Source organism: Stenella coeruleoalba (assembly GCF_951394435.1).
Source record: "Stenella coeruleoalba genome assembly, chromosome: 10".
In the NCBI taxonomy this organism is placed as follows: Eukaryota; Metazoa; Chordata; class Mammalia; order Artiodactyla; family Delphinidae; genus Stenella; species Stenella coeruleoalba.
The window spans coordinates 57,068,701-57,092,111 of NC_137156.1; the positions used below are offsets into that span (position 1 = coordinate 57,068,701).

The window sequence follows — 23,411 nt, forward strand, 5'->3', positions numbered from 1 at the left end:
CTGTAAGGGAGGTGTGGGGTGGAGAACCTAGAGCCCACATAGCCTCCTCCCGAAGGCCTGAGGGTCCAGTGTGTTCTCCTTGGAGATCAGGCTAGTGGCCATGCCAGGTGGTGAATCTGGGCCGTGAGCAGCCTGTTGATTCGCAGGCAGCCCTGGCACAGGAGATGTGTGCCACGCCAGCATCCCAGGTTACACAGACTGCCGCTTATCCATAAGCTCAGCAGACTGTCTTCCCAGGTGGGCTTTCCCCAGCCACTCCTCCCCAGCCTCCTACCCGGGTCCTGGAATACAGAAGTGATATAGGTGCTCAAACAAGAAAACATCAGGAGGTGAACTCTCAGTATGCCAGGTCCCAAGCAAGTGACCTCTTGATGACCTGTTCCCTTCCCACCTATTCAGAGGACCCGTGCCAGCCCAGCTCTCTAAGGGTGGGCATCATATTTTTACGTGCCCAGATGATTCAAAGGTGCAACCTGGGCTGAGAACCTCCACTCTGGCTATGGAAGAAAAGAAAGTCCCCCAAAACTCTTCCAGGCCTGACACCTCCAGGTATGGCACAGGAGCTATGGGCAGGGCTTAGGGGGAATGACATATATTGCTTTACCTGAAAGGTGTTATGTATTCACTGCAGAAAATTCAGGAAACTCAGAAAAGTACACAGAAAACACCATATGGACACTGGGAGTCTTTCCCAAGGCAGGGGTGAGGCGGGTGTCCCAATAAGAGCCCCAGCTGCCTGACAGCTCCCTGCTTTTACAGTGAGGTGGGGAGCAGAGTAGCTACCCCCACTTCACATCGGAGCACTGGATCGCTCAAGCCACCGGGAACACCTCACCTGGCGGGAGGAGGGGGTAGGGAGGGTACCGTCCTGGCCCCAGCTGTGTCTAATGGGGGGGTGCACGGGGGCTGCGCAGGGCCACGCATTCCCCGCCACGGAGACGCAAGGCATCGGCACCTTCTCGTTCGCAGAGACCTAGGGCTGTTCTCTGGACCGTCCTCGGTCTCGGGCACTCCACACGGCTCATTAGAGTGGTGGCCCCCGCAGGCACAGGACAGGCTCCATCTCCTCGGGCCCTGGCCGTTCCCATGGCGCCCTCGGGGGAGTCGCTCTCGGACCGTGCGCGCCCCGGTTACTGTGTCACTGCTCCTCCGCGGCCTGCAGCCAGGTGGGGGGCGGGAGGGGACCCACGCGGGCCCAAGGCCGCTCTCCTCAAGGGCGTAGGACCGGACGTTTCCAGGCCGTGGGATTCAGGACACTGGTCAGGCAGCCCCGTCCCCGGCCCAGGTCCTGTCCGCGCTCCGGAGGGGCGCCCCCCCGCCACCTGGGACCCGGTCTCCACGAGAGGCAACATCCTGCACCTGTCTGGGAGGGACTCGGACGAAACCTGGGACACCAGGACGCCGAGGTGGGAACCAGAGCGCAGGTAACGTGGGGGCGGGGCCTGCAGGGGCGGGGCCTGAGGCGGGGCTGGCATCCAGCGCCTGCTCCGCCCACCCCAGGCTCTCCGACGCCTTTGTCAACATTGATGCCGAGGGGGCTGGGCCTTCGGAGATAAGCTGGTGGGGGGGTGGGGGGTGGGGAGGAACAGAGTAGCGCTGAGAACCCTGGGAACCTGCGGGGCGAGGGTGGGGGCGGGTCGCGGCGTCCCGGGGCAGGAAGAGGTCAGTGGTACGAGGGGGTCATGGCCAGGTCGGTGCTGGGTGAGGCAAGCCAGGCTCAGTCCCCTTCTGACTCCAAGCCCGTATCCGTGGGAGGGTGGCCAAACCGGAGGAGCGGTTGACAGAGCTCCATTCTTGCTCCGGAGGATGAAGGGAGAGGCCGGTTACTCTCTCGTCCTTGTAGCATACTGGCTGCCTGTGATCACTGCTCTGGGCCTCAGTTTCCTCTCTCTGTGCCAAGGGCTTGATCCCGTGGAGTTGTCCACACCAGACACAAAACAATGCTGCTCATCTGGACCCCAGGCCAGGCCCTGGGCCCACTGCCACCGCTCTGGGCCTCGGGTCACAGATTACAGGGTGGGGCGGCTCTGGAGTAGGGCAGTTATGAGAGACTTCCTAGAGACCCAGAGAAGTCTAAGGGGAGGGGCCTTGGAGAGGTCCTTGTGCCCCCACCCCACACTAAGCTGCTGAGGCTGCATTGTGCCAGGTGGGGTGTCCTGCCCACAACGAGGGCGGAGGGAGGTGCCGTTTTGGTTGAGTCAGGAATGTGGAAAGGGAGCCATGGGAAGATGCAGGGGAGAGGCTTCCAGGCAAAGGAAACAACAAGTGCAAAGGTCCAGACACTAGAATGAGGTCCGCGTCTTAAGAGACACAAGAATCCTGTAGCTGGAATGTAGTGAGAACTGGGGACAGTGATAGGAGATGCAGCCAGAGGGACAGGCAACTGGGGATTTGATTTTAGGGAAGCTTCTGGAAAGTTTGAAGCAGGGGGATGGCATGATCTGATTTATGGTTGAAAGATCCCTCTGGCTACGGCGGGAGGATGGATGTAGGGACCAGGGAGATCGAGAGAGGAGCTCGTGCTGCCAGTTGGTGTGAGAGGCTGCTTTCCAGAGCAGGGCAGGAGTTGTGAGAGGGCTGGCCAGGCTCAGGGGCCCGGATGAACCAGCCGCTGGCCAGTCTGCTGGGTGTGAGGGGAGAATAGGAACCCAGGATGGCTCCCAGGTTTGGGGCCTGAGCAGCTAGATGTTCCTGCCATTTCCGGAGGCTGTGAGGAGGTAGATCTGAGAGAGGCCTGACGTGGATGTCAAGTGTGAGGGCAGACGTGCCAGGACAGATGGGACGAGATAAAGGAGACAGATGGAGGCTGGGGGAGTTCGGGAGGGGTGGGAGTTGGGGTCAGAAGAGAGCGTTTCCATGGTGTTTACAGCCTGGGGACTGGAACTTGGGAAAAAAATAGAAAGGAGACGGCGAAGGAGCGGAGGCTTGTGCCTGCTGACATTTAAAGGCCCCAAAGGAGGCGGCCGGTGCGGTGGGGAGAAAACTTGGGCTGGGGGAGGTTTCAAAAGGAAGGGTTGGTCAGCGGAGTTCCTGGTTGGTGGAGGGGAAAGGTAAGGTGAAGACAGGGAGCCAACCCCCAGCTTTTGGGCTCTGGGGACTAGGAAAGGGCCATTTCCAAGGAATGAAGAACAAAGACCAACCAGGGTGGACTGAGAGAGAAAATGAGATGAGGTGGGGAGAAGTGACTGCATGTGATTTTGCTGGGGCCCAGACAAAAGGAGTCGGGAAACAGGTGTGCACAGGCAAAGAGGTGGAACCAAACACAGGCACCTCACAGGCACACACGCACAGTCACAGAAAGGAACAGAGGCTCAAAAAGGCATTCTCCCACACACGAGGTCAGACACACAGACACACACAGGGGCTGGCCAAATGCCTTGTGACACGGGCCTCCCTTCACACACAGGGACCCAGTAACTCTATCTGTTAAACACAGTCACACACCGGCAGTAGGTCCTCCTGGGCACAGCTGGACCCAGATTTCCTGGAATCCCCTCACCCTGTGACAGAGAGCAGTGAGGGTGAGGACTGGACATGGGGAAAGGGTCTTGGGACCAATGGCAGCTTTTTTTTTTTAAGGGATTTTTAAAAATTAATTATTTATTCATTTATTTTTGGCTGCGTTGGGTCTTCGTTGCTGTGCACGGGCTTTCTCTAGTTGCGGCGAGCAGGGGCTACTCTTCGTTGCGGTGTGCGGGCTTCTCACTGCGGTGGCTTCTCTTGTTGCAGAGCATGGGCTCTAGGTGCGTGGGCTTCAGTAGTCGTGGCGCACGGGCTTAGTTGCTCCGCAGCATGTAGGATCTTCCCGGACCAGGGATCTAACCCGTGTCCCCTGCATTGCAGACGGATTCTTAACCACCGCGCCACCAGGGTAGCCCCCAGTGGCAGCTTTTAGCAGTGTTCCCGCACTGGAAGGGGCATCCACACCGGCTGCACCATGGCTGGGACTGAGGCCTGTGGTCTAAGTTAAGGATGGCCGTGCCCCTGGAGGTTCTGGAAGGCTCTGTTTTCCAGCTCTTCCCCCACCCCACAATCAGGAAGGAAAGGAGGGGGCAGCCTAGGCGTGGAAGCGGCGTGTTCCCTGCAAGGGCTGGACTGGCCTCTCCCACGATGGGTATCAGGGCTCCCTGGGGAGGGCTGTGCCGGGCAGCGAGCCCGAATTGGGGTGGGGAGGGCAGCAGAGATGCAGGAGGGAGCCCTGGCCACCTTCCCCCACCTTCTGAAGTGACCTGGGTCTCGCAGAGCCAGACTGCCGACCCCCCCGAACCAGCCTTGGTGCTGCTTCCTCCTAAAGTTTGCTGGGGTGGCCTGGCCTTCTGGAGGTCGGGGATCAGGGACTCTCAGAAGGGAAATCACAGTGGATTCCACACCCCACATCTTGATGCAGCCCAGGTCTCCATCCCCCGCTCTCTCTGGCCACTGGTACCCTGGAGGTGAGGCCTGGCAGTCCAGCCAGGGGAAGGGGTTGGCTCTCAGAGAGCTGGGTTAATATTTGTTGACTGACTAACTGATTGACTAAGTTTGAATGCCCCAGCCCGACAAGTGCTGGGGTGTGTCCTGCTGGGCGGGAACAGGGATTCAGTTACAGTGTTGGGGAGGGCAATGGGCAGAGCCTGGCCCCGAGCCAGGCCCAGCACTGCCCACAGGCAGGGTGAAGGAACGAGCAGTTTCCAGCAGGTAGGCCGGGCAGGGAGGAGACTGGGGGGCCAGGGTGGGGAGGGCCGCCCCAAATGGGGTGTACCACATCGGGTCACTGGGCTCGGGGCTGCCGAGGGGCCGGCAGAACTGGGAAGGCAGCGAGCAGCCCAGCAGGTGAGGACACTGGTGGAGGCAGGGAGGCTGCGACCAGAGCGATCCTCAGGGGCAGGAAAGTGTCAGATTTTCTATGGGGTGGGGGGCGTGTCTGTCTCCCAGAGTCCATACACCTGGGGCCGGGGCCCTGTCCCTCCCTGCCACTCCAGCAGGCAGTGCCTCCCGCCCCCTTCCTGGAAGTCGGGCAAAGTGACCTCAGGGTCCGCCCCTTCGCAGGATCCTCAGGAGGCGGAAGTTACACATCTAGGGGAGAAAAAGGGGCACCAGAGGAGGGAGGAGGCTCTGGGTAGAGGGAGGGGCGGGGGGTGTGGAAGGAGGGGGCTCCGAGGGAGAGAAAGGGGCCCCTGGGTGGGAGGAGAACCCGGGGAAGGGAAAAGGAGGCCAGGGGAGAGAGAGTGCTTTGGGGAAGGAAAGGGATGTGAGAGGGCAGCTCCAGGGGAAAGAACGGGGCATCTGGAGGAGGAAGGGAGCACAGAAAGGGTGGAGGGGCAGTCAGGAGAGAAGGGGGCACTGGGGAGAGGGAGGATGCATGGGGGGAGGAAAAGGGCACCCAGAAAAGGAGGGGGCACCGGGACAGAAGGGCACGTCAGAGGAGGAACTGGACATCTGGGAGAGGAAGGGGGCCATGGCTGGAGGGAGTGAGCCCCCAGGGAAGAGAAGGGAGCTTCCAGTAGGAGGAGAGGATACCTGGTAGAGGGTCCCCACTCGGGGTGGGTGATGGAAGGGGAAGAGGGGACACCCTCGGGTGGGAAAGCCTGGTGGGTCAGAAGGGGCACTCTGGGGAGGGCAGGGGCCTCCTGAGGGAGAAGGGACTGCCTGGAGGAAAGAAGAGGGTGCTGGGGAGATAGGGCCCCCACCCTTTGAGCATCCCTTCTCCATCCCCCCAGAATCCAGTTGGAAGACAGGTTACATGGGATGAGGCCTCAGGCCCTGGGAGCCTGAGAGTTTGGCTCCGCAGGCTGGCACTGGATATGCGGGCCCCCTCCAAGCTCCCTGGGGATGATGCTGTCCCCACCCCGTGCAACCAGCCCAGTCCCAACTTCCTGGCCGCAGTCTGACTTCCCTGCCCCACAGGGAGCCCTGGTGACCCCTGTGCTGAGCCAACCAATCTTCCTGTCACTCTGTCACTATTTCACAGTTACAGCTCCTAGTCTGTACCTCTGGTCACTGCCTGCCTGTGCCCTGGTGGTTGTCACTAATCACTGCTTCTGCCCGTCACCGCCGAATGTCACTACCCCTGTCACTTGATGTCACCACGTGTTTCCTGTTGATTGAAACCACCGTTACATGGTCACCGTGTCTGCCTGTCACTCATGTCACTGTCACAGCAACAGGCCATCACTGCGACAGCAGTTCTGGGTGCAGTTAGAGCACGTGGTGACTCCCTTCTCTGTCCGCTTTCACTCCTGCAGTCATGGGCTGAGAACCTGCCAGGTGTCAGGCAGCAGGAGCCGGCAGTAAACCAGGAGGACAAGCCCCTGGCCCCAGAATCCAATGCTCTAGTGAGGGAGGCCAGGCCGTCAGCACACAGGGTCTCCAGTACAGGTTCGGGGGGCGGCTCTAGCCCCGGCAGGAACCCCCTCTGCCCGCCCTGTTCTGGGCAGCTCCCTCTTCCACCCCACCTCACCCCACATCCACGGCCATCTTGGCCCTCTTTGAGAGGGCTGGGTGTTTCCCACTGTGAGCTCACCAGGGCCTGGGCCCAGCCTGGACAAAGACGTAAGGAAGCTGGGCCACTCGGTGCCACCTGTCACGCTCTGCCTCTGATTCTGTAACTCTGTATCTCCCCTCCCACTTCATTTCCCCTGATCATGCAGGGTCAAGGTTGTTCCTCCTGCTGATATAGCACGGCTAGAGTGGAGTGGAGAGGGGAGGGGAGAGGAGTGAACACCACACCAGGGCCACTAGGAGTGAGAAATTCAGAAAGAAGGGACTTCTGGGTCTATTGGGCAAAGCAGCAGCAAGAAGGAAAAGTTGCAGCTGGCAGGATTTAGTTTACACGTCGAAAGAATTTCCACGGATGAAGGAATGACCAAACCTCATGCAGAGGTTTCTGAAGGAGGGATGCAGGGAAGCCCGGGGTCGTTGAGAGTCACCTGCCGACATGAAACAAAATCCAGAGCCCCCTTCTTCCCCAGATCCCTCTCATTCCACGCTTCTCTCTCCTGTGCACACTCAGAACCACAGAGCACGGCAAAGTTGCTGTTTGCAGAGCCAGTGGCTGTTTGCAGTCTGTGTGTATTAAGCGTTCAGCTGTGTTTCAAGAATTTGAGAATGTTTTGGTCTGATCTATGCAAACTGCTCATGTCAGCTAAGCCTGTCACTTGCTGCAGAGTCTGTCATCTTCAGAGACAGTCCGTGTGTGCAGAGTCTGTCCTGGGTTTGCAGAACATGTGTCTGATCTGCAGAGCTTCTTTCTGTCCTGAGCCTGTTTTGAGAGTGTCTTTATTCAGAACCTGGGTCTTTTTAAACAGTCTGTCCCTCTTTCTTCATGGATAAGATATGCTTTTATTGCAGAAGCGGCCCTGAACGCAAGCCTATCCCTGTCTCTGGAGCTTGTCCCGCGGCCTTGGCTGGGACATCTCTTTCTGCCTAAAGACACCGTCCCTGTCTATAAAGCATTGTCTGTTTACAGTTCCTGGCCCTGTCAGCAGAACCTGTTTCCTCTGCAGGGAGTATCTCTGTCTCTAGACTCTGTCCCTATTCATAGAGTCTTTTCCTATTTCAGAGCCTATTCTGTCTGCAGAACCTGAGCCCTCTTTGTACAGTCTGTGACATTTTTCAGGGCCTTTGCCTATTTGCACAGCTTGTCTCAACTTCCTGGATAGAAATTCTCGTCTGCTTGCAGGCTCTACTCCTACGAAGAGTTTTTCACCTGCCATGGGTCACTGTGTCTGGGAGCACCCCTGTCTTTCGACAGAGCACATCCCTGTTGGCAGAGCCCATGCCTGTCTGCACAGTCTACTCCTAATTCCATGTGTACTTGTTAACAGAACCTGTCCCTATTCATGGAGCCTTTATCTCTCTCTAGAACTCATCCTTTTCTAAAGCCTGTCCCTGTTTGCCGAACCTGGGCTCTCTACAGAACCCAGCCCCGTTTTAAGATCTTGCCCATGTCTGGGGCATCTGTGCTGGAACATGGAGCTGATTTCCCGGCCGGCTCCTTTCAGCACATCCTGCCCTCTCTGAAGACACTGTCACTGTTAACAGAGGCTGTCTGTTTGCAGAGCCTGTGTGGGCTTACAAAACCTACCCCAATCTGCCAAGTCTCTGTCTATACAGGCTTTGTCTGCAGAGCCTGTGTCTTTTTGCAGAGCCCGGATTGCTCTGCAGAGCTCACGATTGCTTGCCCAGGCTGTTCCGATCTCCTTGTTTGCAGGATTTGAGGCTGTTTCCCAAGGCTGTCCCTGCATGCAGAGCCTGACCATGCCTAGAGAGCTTTTGCCTGTTTCAGAGCCTGCCTCTGTCTGGCAAGCACTTCTCTTACTGGTGATGCTGTGTCTCTTTGCAGAGCCTTGCCTATCTACGTGCCTGTTCATATCTGCAGAGCCTGTCTCTTCTGCAAAGAGTCCCTGTCTTAAGGGTTTGTCCCCATCCACATTTGCAAAGCCTTTCCCAATTCTGCAAAACCCCTCCACACCTGCAGAACCCGGGACTGTCTGTAGAGCCTTTCTCAGTGTTCATAAACTTTACCTGTTTGCCCAGCTTGTCTGAATTTCCCTGGGTCCAGTCTGTGTCTCTTCACGTAGGTCATCCTTACAAAGGTGGTCCCTGTCAACAGAACTCATCTTTGTCAGGAGAACCTGTGCCTGTTGCATCCCCTTCCTGGGTCTGAGGAAGCTGTCCCTTTTCTCTGCAGGTGCTGTGTCTCTTTGCATGGTTATCTCCTAACTGTCTGAAAGACCTACGCCTATTTGCCTTGTGTGCAGAGCCTGTCTTGTCTACAGGATTCTGTCTCACTTCAAGAGCCTGCCCCTGTTTGCAGAGTCTGTCCCTGCCTACAGCACCTGTTGTGACTAGCAGAGCCCTCGCCTGGCTGTAAGCCTATCACTGTCTACAGTGACTGTCCCTGGCTGCAGATCCTGTGTCTGTATGCATAGCCTGTTTCAAACGCCCTGTCTGTTTGCAGAGGTTGTCCATAGACTCAAAGCCTATCATTGTCCACAGAGCTCAGCCCTGTTTCAAGTACACAAGCACAGACGACAAGGCAGGTCCCTGTTTGCAAAGCCTCTGTGCCGACGTCTGCAGTACCCTGGTGTCCTGGTGTGCTGGCCCTTTTGTTTACGCAGCCCTCCTCATGAGAGGCACAGGCTATGATGAAGGGTCTTTGGAGAGCTGTGCGTGGGGAGAGCTCTTGCTTAGAGCCCAGAGTACAGGCGGCCAGGGCCTGAGGACTCTGGCTACTGTTCCCTCCCTCACTCTTTCCTGATCTAGGATGGACACCAACAGGGGCCTCCCAGCCATCGAGAGCCACAGGGACCTCCACATATGGATCACTGAGGTGAGCTGCACGACCAGACAGAAGAGCTGGTGATAAAGACAGTGTGCAGGTCTCTGAGACCAGTCTTCTCCCGCCCCCCACTCAGAGCTCCCTCCCCCTACGCCAAAGGGTCATGGCTGGGGGGAACAGGGTCTCCCAAGTTGTCACTAGGCACCCTCCTCTCCCAGAACCTGAAGATGGTGCCGGTCCCCGAGCGGGCTTATGGGAACTTCTTTGAGGAGCACTGCTATATCGTCCTGCACGTGAGCACTTCAGGGGGGTGGGGGGTGGGGTGGCTGGCCCTTTGGGGGTTCCATGGTGCAGACTAAGCCCCACCCTGGGAAAAGGCAGGCTGGGAGCCCAAGAATCGCATCCCATACGGAGGCTGCTGCCTTTGAGGCCTCTTCACCCTTCCCTCGCCGGTCTCCGTCTCCTGTCGGTGGAAGCACCTGACCAGTCTCCCCACAGCCCTTCTACATCCTCCACCTCGATCTCCCCTCTCCGCCTCAGCCCTCGGGCCCCACCCCACTCCTGGGACCTCAGCCACTCACCACACACACGAACGCAAACACCTGGGCCCTAGGTCCCCCAGAGCCTGAAGGCCACGTCGGGGGCACCCAAAGACCTGCACTACTGGGTCGGGAAGGAGGCGGGTGTGGAGGCGCAGGGTACGGCGGGCTCCTTCGTGCAGCACCTGCAGGAGGCGCTGGGTGGCGCCACCGTTCAGCACCGCGAGGCGCAGGGCCACGAATCCGCCTGCTTTCGCAGCTACTTCCGCCCTGGAATCATGTGAGTGAGGCGGGCAGGGGGCTGGGAGGGACAGGAGCCGTGGGGTGGCTGGCGGCCTGGGGCAACTGTCTCCCTCATCATAGTGTGTGGGGTGGTTTTTTTGAGGGGGGCGGGTAACAACTTATTGACATACAAATCATACCATACAACCCACCCGTTTAAAGCATACAATTCAGTGATTTTTTAGTGTATTCACAGACTTGTGGGATCCATCGCCGTAATTTTAGAACGTTTTCAACACCCCCAGAAGAAGCCCCGTACCCTTTAGCATCACTCCCCATTTCCCCCAATACTCCCTTGCCCCAGTCTGTATAGATTTCCCTCTTCTGGACATTTTACTTAAATAGAATTATACAACACCATTTATGGATACACCACATTTTATTTATGTATTCATCACTTAGTGGACATTTGGGTTGTTTCCACTTTTTAGCTGTTATGGGTAATACTGTTGTTAACATTTGTATACAAGTTTTGGGTAGTTTTTCCCCCCAGTTTTATTGAGATATAACTGACACACAGCACTGTATAAGTTTAAGGTGTACAGCATAATAGTTTGACTTACATATATTGTGAGATGATTACTGCGGTAAGTTTACTCACCATCCAGTATTGTATACAAGTTTTTGTGTGGACATGTGTTTCTCATTTCTCTTGGGTGTATACCCAGGAGTGGATCCCAGTGCTGTTTTTCAGTTTGCTTTTCTGTTACTATGCCCAATAGAAATATGTCTTTTGCTGTAAATTGCTTCAAATATTTATTTAATTAACAATTACAATATATTAAGTCGAACCATAGGAAATTGCCAGTATTCGATCATTTCTGTTGAACCTGATACATGTAAATAGTATATACATAAATGCACGCACACATGTATACATGCGCATGCAGAAAACACGCCACCCCATGTATGTCCACCTACAGATGGGCACCCACATACATTGGTGAGTATTCATGTCCACCTACACACATATACGCGGTTGCGTGAATTCCATGCACGCACATCTGTACGCACACGGATAAACAGACACACGTTATTCCCCACATGCATACATGTATATACACATTCATGTGTCCACGTATCTACACATGGATAAACACATGCACATTACTGCCCCCATATGCTTGTACACACGTGTTCATATCTACTTGCACACACGTATTAAACAGGCACACGTGTCCCCACATGCGTGCATACAGGTGCGCACATCTGCACTCACCCCTGCGCATGGCAGCATATGGTCTCACATGGGACCCCATGCTCTCCTCAGCTACCGGAAGGGAGGCCTGGCCTCTGCCCTCAAGCACGTGGAGACCAACGTGTACAACATCCAGCGACTGCTGCACATCAGAGCGGGGAAGCACGTGTCAGCCAGCGAGGTGAGAGCTGCCAGGGATGCCACCTGACCATGGACTCAGCTGGACTGCGTGTCCTGAAGTGTAGGGAAGTGTGGAGGGCGGTGGGGACAGTGAGGGGAACGTGGGAGGTCAGCATTCCCCGATGGCCCATCCTGATGAGGAGAGAGAAGGCAGAGCCAGGCTTCCAGCCCCACCCGTCCCACAGCTCCTTTGACCCTCTGTTTCCTCATCTGTCCCATGGACACACTGAGAACTAGGGAGGTGAGGCAGACAAGATGATGCACCTGGATGGCTCTGCTAAGCAGCACAATGGGAAGTAGCATGATTTAGGGAGGTGCACAGCCCCACATTCTCATACACGTCATAATTGTCACCCATAGGCACACCCAGTGTCTCCACGGTTAGCCCTAATGCCACTCGGTCCATAGAGTGCCCTTGTGCAAATTAGACCTGAGCGCCCCTTACTTCCATCTGTCAGGATATTGATGGAAAATACTGATCTTGTGAGAACAAGACAGTTTGCTGCCATCAGTGTAATGAACAGTCAGGAGTTTGACGCCTGCGATGTGAATGGTGACACTGAGTTGTGTACGTTAACTGTCTGCATGGTATGTGGCAGCTCTGTGACTCACAGACAATCCCACCCAGGCTCACACAGTGTCACCCACAGATTTAGTGATCATACATCCCCGGTCATGCAGCGCCACCAGGCAGCCCCAGGTTTTGCCTGTTAGCCTGGCATAATTATTCAGAGCTCCCACTTTTACTCTCCAAAGCATTGGGATGATACTTGCCCTTTTCCACAGATAACACACTGTCCCCCACACAGGTACACATGCACCGTCAGCCAGGAGCTCATACACTTCTTCACATTTGATGTTCACCTACACACACATCTACACATGTGGATACACTGGTACTTGCGCCCCACTTGCATCCATGTGTCTGTGTACGCATGTACTGCTGTAGACTTGCACTGAGTGAGAAGTGTCAGACTCGGTCACGGACACCCTGTGAAATGCAGCATAACCCACGTTTACACATGCCCAGAGATGCACCCAGCCACATCCACAGTGACGCTCAAGGTCTCACATGCTTACATGGATGCGTGCCTGCACACCATCAGAGTGGTGTCACACTCACACATACACCCAGTTGCACGCAGCTTCATGCACATAAGTGACACACCTGAGCTATGCGCACGTGGGCAAGGACAGGCTGCAGTGCCCCTCCACCTGGGTGCGGGTGGTATGACACACTGTCTCCCTCCCTGACGCCTGGCTCTGGCAGGTGGAGCTCTCCTGGCACAGCTTTAATAAGAGTGACATCTTCCTGCTAGACCTGGGCAAGATGATGATCCAGTGGAATGGGCCCAAAACCAGCACTGCTGAGAAGGCGCGGGTCAGTGTCTGCCCCGGGAACTAAGGGGTGCAGTGCTCGGGGAGAGGGGTGGTCCTCCAGGTGCCCATCCTCCAGGTACCCCAAGACGTGGGCTTCGCTCTCGCCTAAGAAGCTGAGAAGCACCTACAAACTGAGTCCAGATCCTGAACTGGTGGTACCCCTGGATGCCAGGATAAGGGGATACCTCCCCTGGCCCCCAGCCTCTGGGAGCTGAGCAGTGACAGGAGGATTCTGGGCTGGACTGTCTGAGAGGTGATGGGGGGCACTCTGGGGATGCTCTGACTGCCAGGTCCTGTCCCGCAGGGCCTGGCCCTGACCCGCAGCCTCCAGGACAGGGAGCGTGGTGGCCGTGCACAGATTGGTGTGGTGGATGATGAGGCTGAAGCCACTGACCTCATGCAGATCATGGAAGCTGTGCTGGGCTGCAGAGTGGGCAACCTGCACACCGCCATGCCCAGCAAGAGTACTGACCAACTGCAAAAGGCCAACGTCCGCCTCTACCAGTGAGCAGACCTTGGGAGTGGGCAGGGTGGGTGGAATAGCCCAGGCGTGCATGTCCGGCATTACCGCAATAACACGGTGTCTCTAGGAAGCCCTCTAGAAAAGGTTCATGGGTTTCTGGTGCAGGCCATGTGGGACCTTAGGCCCAGCCTGTGCTCTTGCGTGGCTGCCTTTCTGAGAACGCATTGTACAGACAGGGCAACTGAGACCCTGAGAGGGCCAGGGAGCTGCCTAAGTCTTCACAGCAAGGCTGCAGTGAAGACCTCAACCTGGGCCCCCAGCCCCCAAGCCTTCTGCCTCTGGAGGTGCGAGGGGCAGTGGTAGCTGGAGTGCAGCCAGGCCCGGGAGGAGCTGAGCTGCCCACATCTGGATGCCTGTCCCCTAGTGTCTACGAGAAGGGCAAGGATGTGGTGATCCAGGAGTTGTCGACCTGCCCTCTGGCCCAAGACCTACTGCAGAAGGAGGTGAGGCAAGCCTGGCCCCAGCCATCCCGTCCATCTCCCCACCCACTCTACAAGCCCAACCCCGTCTGGACCACCTACTGACCAGCCCCACTTTGGCTCCCAGGACTGCTACATCCTGGACCAGGGTGGTTTCAAGATCTACGTGTGGCAGGGACGCATGACTAGCCTACAGGAGAAAAAGGCTGCCTTCAGCAGGGCTCTGGTGAGGCTATGGGGCCCTGGCTTAGAGGGACATAGAGCTGCCCTGGTTCCTGGGTAGGGAGGAAACCGCCTTACCCTGCAACCTAAGCTGGGAGACATCCATGTCCTGGGGTCTAAAGAGAGAGGTAATCCTGCCCTGGGGCCAGGAGGGGGATACATCCTGCCCTGGGAGCCCTGTCGGATGGAGGAGGACATAACCCTGCCCTGGGGTCTAAGCCTGAACACCCACCGCCCTGTCTGAGGGCGGAGACACAGCTCTGCCCAACGGTCCGAGGGGGAACACAGGGCCCCTCTGGGGTACCGCGGGCTGTGGCCTGCCTTGGGGGCCCTGACGGGGGAGGACCAGATAGCTTCCAAGAAACCATGTGTAAAAGGGGGATGTGGGGGACCCGCCTTGAGGTCTGAGGATTCTCCAAGCACTGGGTGCTCCCTCCTTTTCCAGGAGGGGAGGCAGGGCTCTGCCTGGGGTCTGACGGGTGGTCATAGCTGGCCCTTCCCGAGGCCCGGACTAACGGGACCCTGCCTGTCCTCAGGGACTTCAGAGAAGTCGGTAGTGCCGGAGCCAGCTCCTTAAGCCAGTCATGAGCTCAGTTAATTAACACTGCTCAGTGCACTGGCTGGCGCCGAAGCGTGAGCGGCAGGTCCTGTGGGTGGAGCGCAGCAGTGGGGCCTTGGGCCACACGCTTGACAGAGCCCCCCCGCCCAGGGCTTCATCCAGGCCAAGGGCTACCCGAGCTACACCAATGTGGAGGTGGTGGACGAAGGCGCCGAGTCGGCCGCGTTCAAGCAGCTCTTCCGATCGTGGTCTGGGGAGCAGCGCAAGAACAAGCACCTCCGCGGAATGGGTGAGGGGGCGTGGCCGGACGGCGGAGCGGAGCGCCGAGCCGAGACTTCCTGAACGATGGGCGGGGCGGGGCTGGAGGGGCGGGGCCTGAGCGGGGCCCAGAATCTCCACGGGAAGGTTGAGGGGGCGTGGCCGGAGGGAGCTTCTTGCGTGATTGGCTGAGCGAGGCGAAGTCTGGGACAGGGCAGACATCGCCAGTGACACCCTCTGTCCCACCCTCAGGTAAATTACTTCAGGTGAAACTGGACGTGGGCAAGCTGCACAGCCATCCTGAGCTGGCGGCCCAGCTCAGGATGGTGGACGACGGCTCTGGGAAGGTGGAGGTGAGGGGCACTGACTTGGCTGGGGGAAGATGGGCGCACAGGTGTAGGCTTTGTCTTCAGGTGAACCTTATGGCTGCTAAAGTGACCCAGGTACGCCCAGGTGCACATCTACACACAATCAGGGACACACGGGGCATGTGTACGTATACACGCACCCTCCGCCCTGCCAGCTCATATGCATCACGCGTACAGTCCCATGCAGCCACGGCCACTTGCTCGGTAACACTCAGGGCACCCAGAACAGTAACATTCGGACAATTAATTGTGCCCTTTTGTCATATGTATGACACATACATATTATAGACACACATACTCATACCTTGTGATTGCACTTATTCAAACAATTGAAAACATGTAAGCATACAAACTCTGCATCACACATGACCACAGCCCCACGCGCCCAACACAAAGTCACACCCTGTCAGCCACCCGTCTGGTCTCAGACCAATGTTCTGGGAGATGGCAGGGCTTGGGGGCTCCTTCCAGGCTCTGTACAGGGCAGGGTTGTTATCTTGACTAATTGGGTCACCCCCAGGCAGGGCCCTTAATTTCTTCAGGGCTTAGTTTTTTATATGTAAAATGGGGCTAAAGCTGTGGTCCCACCTGGCCCCGAGGCTGGTGTGCGGGTGCTGAGAGCGTATGGGAACAGGACAGCTGGGCCTGTGTGAGGCGCACTAGTTCTCAAGGTAGGCCGAGGTCTGAGAAAGTACTGTTTCTCCAAGGTGCCCTCTGACATTTGCCCTACTATGGATGGACAGTGGCAGTGAGTGGGGAGAGACTGAGATAGGAGAAGATGGGGCGGAGGGGGAGGAGGGAGAGAGGATGACAGGTTGAGGGGACAGAGAGAGACAAAGAAGAGGAGACTGAGAATGAGAGAGAGAGGGCGGAGGAGACCGAATAGAGGGAGGAGGGGATGGGATGCAGAGCAGGGAGGGGTGAGGGCACAGGGAGAGGAGAAAGGGGGTCAGGGAGAGATGGGGTACCTAGGGAAAGACAGAGGGGCAACCAGCGAGAGAGACAAAAGGAGAAACAGGAAAGCGGAGAGAAGGGCAAGGGAGGAAGGAAGGAGGGGTCTGCAGCCCAGGCCCCAAGCACAAAGCCAGGGAGGGGATGTCCCTCCCCACCCACAGCAGGCTCGGGGACAGGCAGCCAGAGGGGGCCCCGAGCCAGGAAGCCTGGCTGCCAGGTGAGTGCTGCTCCTGGGGGCGAGTGGTTGCAGTCAGCCTCTTCTGCAGAAGCAGGATTCCCGGTGCTCTGGTCTTTTCCAGAGACTGCCGTCAGGCTCTGTGTGGCCACGGGATGCCCAGATGTTGTTTCTTGCCATGTCGAGGTGAGCGCTGTTACCCCCACTTCACAGGTGGGAAAAACTGAAGCTCAGAAAGGTCTCACTGCCGCTGTGGGTGACCGGGATTCAACCAGGGTTTGCCTGGCTCCAGGGCCCATGCTCGGCTACCCACAGGAACAGGATATCACATTAAGTGTGACTTAAGTGTTTCCGTTTCAGTCTTTGAACAGGGTTTGCTTTTTTTAAGTGACACTTGAAAAAAAGGAAATTCTTCCAAGAGCCCCAAGGCCTTGCTTCTGCCCAGCTTCTGCTGCCCTGGCCTGAGCAGAGAGCGGCTGTGCAGGGCTGTGGCTGGTGAGGTCAGGCTGGGGTGGCACGTGGCAGCCTGGGCAGCCTCTGGAGTGCTCACCGCTTGTTTGTCCCAGGCACCACACACCAACTCAGAGTCCTGGCTGAGAACAGGCTGGCACAGGTGTGGGTCCCAGGGGTCCCTGGGGGAAGCACAGAGTGTAGGGTGGGCACAGAGCTCGGGGGGGGCCCCTTGTCTGCACAGATGAGGCGTGCCCCCCGCTGCAGAGAGCTTCCTGGCTGGACACACGGTGGGTGGGCTAGTTCAGGTGGAGGCACCAGCCCTGCCTGTTGGGCCCCTGTTCCCCAGGTGTGGTACATCCAGGGCTCACGCAGGCAGCCCGTGGACCCCATGCATCACGGACAGTTGTGCGCAGGCAACTGCTACCTTGTCCTCTACACATACCAGAAGATGGGCCTCGACCAGTACATCCTGTACCTGTGGCAGGTGCGCCGGCCTGAGCAGGGTGGCGGGCACCCTCAAGCCCCAGAGCTCAGGAGCTGAGAGTGGGGTCTGGGAGCCGTGCCAGGCCCTCACCACCCCTGCCCGCAGGGCCTCCAGGCCACCGCACACGAGATCAAGGCCCTGAAAGGCAACGCCGAGGAGCTGGACCTCCAGTACCACAGAGCGCTGGTGCAGGAGCACGTGACCATGGGCAGTGAGCCCCCTCACTTCCTCGCCATCTTCCAGGGCCAGCTGGTGATCTTCCAGGTAGGGCCCGCCTTGCTGCTGTGGCCGCAGTCTCTCCACCCCTCCGTGCACCCATGGCCCTTACACGCATGTGCTAAGCACCTTCTCTGCAGGTCAGGGGCCCAGCGGTAGCCCTTTGGCTTCCTGGTGCTTGTCCAAGGCCCAGGAGCTCCAAGGGTGACCCCTGCCTGAGTTTCTTCCCCCATCCCCAGAGGCAGCCACAGAACAGGCGCACAAGTGCGGAAGCGGAACAGAAAGGGAGCTGGGGCCTTACCTGGGGTCACACACAGGCAAAGCTGCTCCCCACTTTCCGTCTTCAAGGCCTGCGGGATCCATGCTCTGACCCCTTGGTGATGGGGTGAGGGGTCTGTTTAGAAAGGGCCTGGTTCCCTATTCTAGACCGATGGCATCCTCACATTCCACACTCAGAGGGTAGAAAACAGAGCTGGCTTCAGGAGAGGGGGCCCCGGGTGCCGAGGCAGTTTGGCCCCCACTGGGAGAGGGAGGCGGCCCCAAGATCCCTTGCCGCAGCCTGAGGCCCAGCCCTCTTGTAGGGGAGCGCTGGGCACAACGGGAAGGGGCAGCCAGAGTCCGCCACAAGGCTCTTCCACGTACAAGGCACCGACAGCTACAACACCTGGACCCTGGAGGTGCCAGCCCGGGCCTCAGCCCTCAACTCCAACGATATCTTCCTGCTGGCCACAGCCAGCCTCTGCTACCTCTGGTTTGGGAAGGTACCCCAGCAATGACTACTTGACTTACGCCTGGGGCAGCGGTGCCAGGCCAGGGAAGGGTCTACTCCGCAGCGGAGGCTGACTTTAAGTCCAGCCTCAGGCCAGAGGGAGGTGGGGGAGAGGCCACAGTGTCCCTTCTGGGACCTGGGGGAAGTTATGGGTGGACCTGGGCATCCACGGGTCAGAGCCAGGCCAGGCCCAGGCTGCCTGCCCTCCTTCCTGCCTCGTGCCGGGACCACGTCCCTTCCCAAGTCTCTTGGGAAAAGGAGGCCTAGTTCAGATTGCCAGGGTTTTCTCTGATCTTCAGCATAAACCGTGAATGATCTCCAAGCCTGGAGGTCCCCATCCTGTGCTCTGGACCTGGAGAGGGTTCAGGTCCCTGTGACCTTGATCAGCTGAGGAGACAGAGGGAGGAGGGGGAGGAAGGGAGACACTTTGTCATGTGTGCCCCGCCACGAGCCCAGGGCTCCTTGTGACTCAGGCGCGGCTCCGCACAGGCTCCTGTTAGCAGGGGATGTGGCGCAGGAGGTGAAGGCCCCTCCCTGTGCAGGGCGTGACCCAGCTCTTTGCCTGCCAGGGCTGCAGCGGTGACCAGCGTGAGATGGCACGGACAGTGGTCACCGTCATCTCCAGGAAGGACAAGGAAATGGTGCTGGAGGGTCAGGAGCCTCCCCACTTCTGGGAGGCCCTGGGGGGCCGGGCACCCTACCCCAGCAGCAAGAGGTGACAAGGCTGGGACGAGGGTGCTCTCCTGACCCAGAGGAGGGAACTGAGGCCCAAGGGGGTGGGTGACTGATTAAGGGTCACACAGGGAGGTGGAGAGGCCAGACTGGAGCTGAGAACTCGTGGTTCCCCAGCCCAGGGGCTCCTAGGAGCATAGCCCACCCTTCCCTCCTCCCTAACTTGGAGCACGAAGGTGCCGGGGACAGCAGGGTGGTCGCGCCCTCTGCTGGCCGAATGTGCTCCCTGCACGGTCCCTGTACTGGACCGTCCTATCGGCAGAGGGCCAGAGGGCAAAGTGCATTCCCCCACCCCACAATCCCCACGGGTGGTGTCCCCGGTGTAATATGACATATGGGTAAACAGCGTGTGTGGAGTGTGCAAGAATAGTGTGTGTGGGGTGCGTAAATGGATAAGGGTGTGTATGGGAAGGAAGGGCAGAGTGAGGCTTCAAAGGGAGCTGGGAGCGGAGAACCTACCGCTCTTTATGTCTGTGCGGCCCAGCTATGCGCTGTGCTCCCCCCAAGTCTCCTGAGCTCCTAAGTGCTGCTGTCGCCCTCTCTCAGCCTGGCTTCCGTCCTCCCACCTTGGGCCTGAGGCCGGGGGCCAGCGGCTCCTCCCTCCCAGGGCGGCAGGGCTCCAGCTCGGCCCTCCCTCCGCACTCAGCCAGCCACCCCCTCCTTCCCCGTGCTCCTTCCCCGAGAAATTCATGGGGCAGCTTGCACCCCGGTTGCCTGTGGGGAGACAGACTACCTAACCTGCTTTCCCCACTGACACGAGGACACGGAGGCCCAGAGAAGGGCAGGCATTTGGGAGTGGATCCTGGGATGGGTGGAACTCAGAGGGGAGCGGGTGCCTCCTGCTCCAGGAGGCATTGTGTCCCGGCCCCTGGGGGGCGGTAGAGGGGTGCTGTGCTGGGGGCTGGCTTGGCCCAGGCTGGTCAGAAGCCCAGCTCTCTCTGCGCCCCTCATGGCCTTGTGCCATGCTGGCCAGGCTCCCCGAGGATGTGTCCGACTTCCAGCCACGACTGTTTGAGTGCTCCATCCAGACGGGCCCCCTGGTCCTCACGGAAGTGGTGTTCTTTAGCCAAGAGGACCTGGACAAGTATGACGTCATGTTACTGGACACCTGGGAGGAGGTACGGCAGCCTGGGTGCCTGGCTGGGTTGTGAATGGGGGGTGTCTGCACCTGCATAACTGGGTGTGAGTGTGTGTGACTTTGTGTTTCTGGCCACGTGACTGCATATAAGGCTGCGGGTGAGTGCGTGACTATCTACGACACTGTAACACTGAGTGACTGGGCAATTGTGTGACTGTGGATAAGACACCAGGGACGACTCTGTGACCCAGGGAGCCTGGGGGAGACTGTGGCTGTGTGTCTGGGACTCATGTGTGGTCGTGACCGGTTGTGTAGTTGGGTGTAACTCCGTGTGCCTTATAAGGGCGTGTGTGAGTCCATGCAACTGAGTGCCCATGGCTGACATGTCAGTGCTGAGTGGGTGGCCATAAAGTGACCGTGTGTGTGTGCGTGTGCGTGTGCACGCATGTGCGTGATGCCTCTGTGTGACTGCATTTGATCTCTAGTTTATTTATTTCCTCTCTGGTCTTTATTATTTCCTTCCTTCTGCTGACTTTAGGTTTTGTTTGTTCTTTTTCTAATCCTTTTAGATGGTAGGTTAGGTTGCTTATTTTGAGATTTTTCTTGTTTTTTTGAGGAAGGCCTGTATCGCTATGAACTTCCCTCTTAGGACTGCTTTGGCTGCATCCCATAAATTTTGTCTGGTTGTGTTTTCATTGTCATTTGTCTGTCTGTGTGCCTGAATTTGCCTGTGTGTGTGCAGCTGTGTGTAATGGCTGTGTGGTCAAGGAACTGGCTATAAGTGACCAGACCGTCTATAACTGGTGACACTGTGAGAGAGAGACAATGTAACTGGCTGCAGGTGTGAGTGCCTGAGTGACTGAATTCGTATGACTGTGTAATCATGTTTCTGTGTGGCTGGATGTGATGGTGTTTCAGGCTACTTGTGTTTTCAGGCTGTGTGATCCATCGTAACTGTGCTTAGATGCAACTATGCACGAGTACGGGTGACAGTGTATGGCTGTGATTTGCCGTCTGGCTGAGTGGTGGTGGACAGTTGTGTCTGTGTATCTGTGGTCGTGTGTGTGTATCTGCATCACTGTGCCTGGGACTCTGTGTGACTGTGGCAAGGAGGCCTTTGGGCTCGCATCCCACTCAGAGCGCAGCCAAAGCCCCTCCCCCAGCCCTGTGACAGGTGGCCCCGACTCTCCCCCTCGCTCACTCTGCTCCAGCCACCATGGCTTCCTGGCCGCTCCCTGAACATGCCAGCGTGCTCAGGGCCTTTGTACTGGTTGTTTCCTCTGCTCAGAACACTTTCCCCCCAGACATACATGTGACTTGCTCCCCCACCTCCCTCAGAGCTTGACTCCAGTGTCATCTTCTCAGTAAGGCTCTCCCTGACTCTAATTTAAAATGACAGTATCCACCCCACCACCACCCCACTTCTCTTCTTTCCCTGCTTTATTTTTCTCCATCTGATATACTACATATTTTACTTATTTTTGTGTCTCCCCCAGCAAAATGAAAGCTCTACAAGAGCAGGGATTTTGTCTCTTTCTTTCTCACGGTTGAGTCCCCCGTGCCTAGAACATTACCTGGCACACAGTCGGTGCTCAGTAAATATGTGTGGATTGACTGCACACCTGCATGCCTGAGACTTCCTGGCACATTTACGGGTGTGTGGGGGTGCAGCCAGCCTGCTGGGTGGGTCTGGTTGGCTGGGATGTGTGCATCGGGTTCTGAGACCACCTGATGGGCAGGGCTGGGAGGGAAGTGGTCAGCTCCACCCGCCCAAGGCCAGGCCCCCTCTGTGGCCCAGATTTTCCTGTGGCTGGGGGCAGCTGCGAGCGAGTGGAAGCAGGAGGCCGTGGCCTGGGGCCGGGAGTACCTGAAGACGCACCCAGCAGGGAGGAGCCTGGCCACGCCTATCGTGCTGGTCAAGCAGGGCCACGAGCCTCCCACCTTCACTGGATGGTTCCACAACTGGGACCCCTACAAATGGACCGTGAGTGAAGCCTGAACCCCCCATCCCCACCCTAATCCTGGGAGAGGGGCCTGCCCTGGCAGACGGTGGGGGAGCCATTGCCCTGTCCAGGGACCTCCAGTGTGTATGGGGAATCTGGTCTCATTGGTGCCCCTCCATCCGCCCCCCCCAGAACAATCAGTCTTATGAGGAGGTGGTGGAGGGCGGCCTGGGAGCAGTATCTGCCATCTCAGAGAGAAGAGCAGTGAGTACTGGGGCCTCCCAGGGGCCTGGGCTCGGCTGGCATGGCCCAAGGGCAAGAGGAGCAGGGAAGGAGCCAGGCCCCGGTAGAGGGCAGGGGTGGCAGTTGGGGGCAGGAGGGCGGGTGGGCTCAGTGTGGCCTCCCATGGGAGCCCATCCCCCAGCTTCCCCAGCCTGAGTCCCCTCTCCTGACAGCAGGTCAGCAGCTTCCGGCTGTCCAGATCGCCACGCAATGGCAGGGCAGGCCCGTTGGCCCTGTGGGCCCTCAAGGGCTCCAAGGACAGCTCCGAGAACGAGCTGGAGCGGGGCCCCAAGGCGGGCAGCGGCCCCAGATCCGTGGCCAGCAGGAGCCTGCCCCGGGAACAGCTGAGGCACCAGGCTGTTGAGGACCTGCCGGAGGGTGTGGACCCGGCCCACAAGGAGGTGGATGCCTGAGACCCCCGCCCCGCCACTCACCGCCCCAGCACTAATGCATATAAAGCTGAGGTGCCGGCGCCCAGGGCGTGACCCACTGACGGTGGGCAATGGGCAGGCTGCCCGGGGAGATGTGTGTTCCAGATAGGGTGATGGGCAGAGAGATGTGGGAAGAGGATGACACCTCTGGGCGAGTGGGACAGGGTTCTGGGCTCCGCTGATACCCTTCCTCTGCACCCACTCCCTCCTCTCCCGCACCCCAGTCCTATCTCTCAGACTCTGATTTCCAAGATATCTTTGGGAAGTCCAAGGAGGAGTTCTACAGCATGGCCAAGTGGAGGCAGCAGCAGCAGAAGAAGCAGCTTGGCTTCTTCTGAACCCCGGCCCTGCCGGCTCCATCTACGTGGCCAAGACGCCTGACTGCGGGCACCTCCCCTACACATATACGAGCCCCCTGGGGAGGCCCTCCTGGCGCACCCTGCTTGGAGACTCCCGGGTCACTAAAATAAAAGCCTGTGGCCTTCACAAGATGTGGTGAGTGGGCTTTCAGGTCTGGGTCACTCAGCAGGTCTGCCTCTGGGAGAGTGGGCCTCTGGGGTTGGAGGGGTCGGCCGTGGCATTCCAAAGACTGAGCCCTCCATACCCTCCGCCATTCAGGGGTTTGTTTCTTGCTGGTCCCTCCTTCCCGGGGGACAGATGTCCCCCGTTGCTCCAGTGTGAGGGTGGAGAAGTGGAGAGTGAGG

General features: G+C 58.0%; 1 protein-coding gene across 7 annotated transcripts; it reads left to right on the forward strand.

Moving 5' to 3' along the window:
• The first annotated feature begins 1,391 nt into the window (after window positions 1–1,391).
• VILL (villin like) lies at window positions 1,392–23,278 on the forward strand. 7 transcript variants are annotated; one of them, XM_079935172.1, is made up of 20 exons: window positions 1,392–1,424; window positions 9,247–9,313; window positions 9,481–9,555; window positions 9,876–10,081; window positions 11,354–11,462; window positions 12,732–12,842; window positions 13,146–13,345; window positions 13,729–13,807; window positions 13,911–14,009; window positions 14,715–14,853; window positions 15,075–15,175; window positions 17,119–17,256; window positions 17,362–17,520; window positions 18,054–18,233; window positions 18,811–18,956; window positions 19,947–20,091; window positions 21,850–22,035; window positions 22,187–22,258; window positions 22,450–22,677; window positions 22,932–23,278. In XM_079935172.1, exons 2-20 carry the CDS (start codon window positions 9,248–9,250, stop codon window positions 23,043–23,045), a joined length of 2,553 nt encoding a protein of 850 aa, XP_079791298.1. In that variant the 5' UTR covers window positions 1,392–1,424; window position 9,247; the 3' UTR covers window positions 23,046–23,278. The 7 variants fall into 7 exon arrangements, with proteins under 7 accessions (XP_079791298.1, XP_079791304.1, XP_079791299.1 ...); XM_079935178.1 differs by lacking the exon at window positions 1,392–1,424 and adding an exon at window positions 4,652–4,677; XM_079935173.1 differs by lacking the exon at window positions 1,392–1,424 and adding an exon at window positions 4,652–4,677 and having other exon boundaries at window positions 22,453–22,677.
• The last annotated feature ends 133 nt before the right edge of the window (window positions 23,279–23,411 follow it).

What these genes read in the sequence shown, in the direction of transcription:
- VILL (XM_079935172.1), top strand. Translation starts at nt 9,248, where the DNA reads ATGGACACCAACAGGGGCCTCCCAGCCATCGAGAGCCACAGGGACCTC. An exon ending in ACGGCTCTGGGAAGGTGGAG is followed by an intron (nt 15,176 to 17,118) that starts GTGAGGGGCACT and finishes CCTGTTCCCCAG; the next exon opens with GTGTGGTACATCCAGGGCTC. An exon ending in TGGACCCGGCCCACAAGGAG is followed by an intron (nt 22,678 to 22,931) that starts GTGGATGCCTGA and finishes CCCGCACCCCAG; the next exon opens with TCCTATCTCTCAGACTCTGA.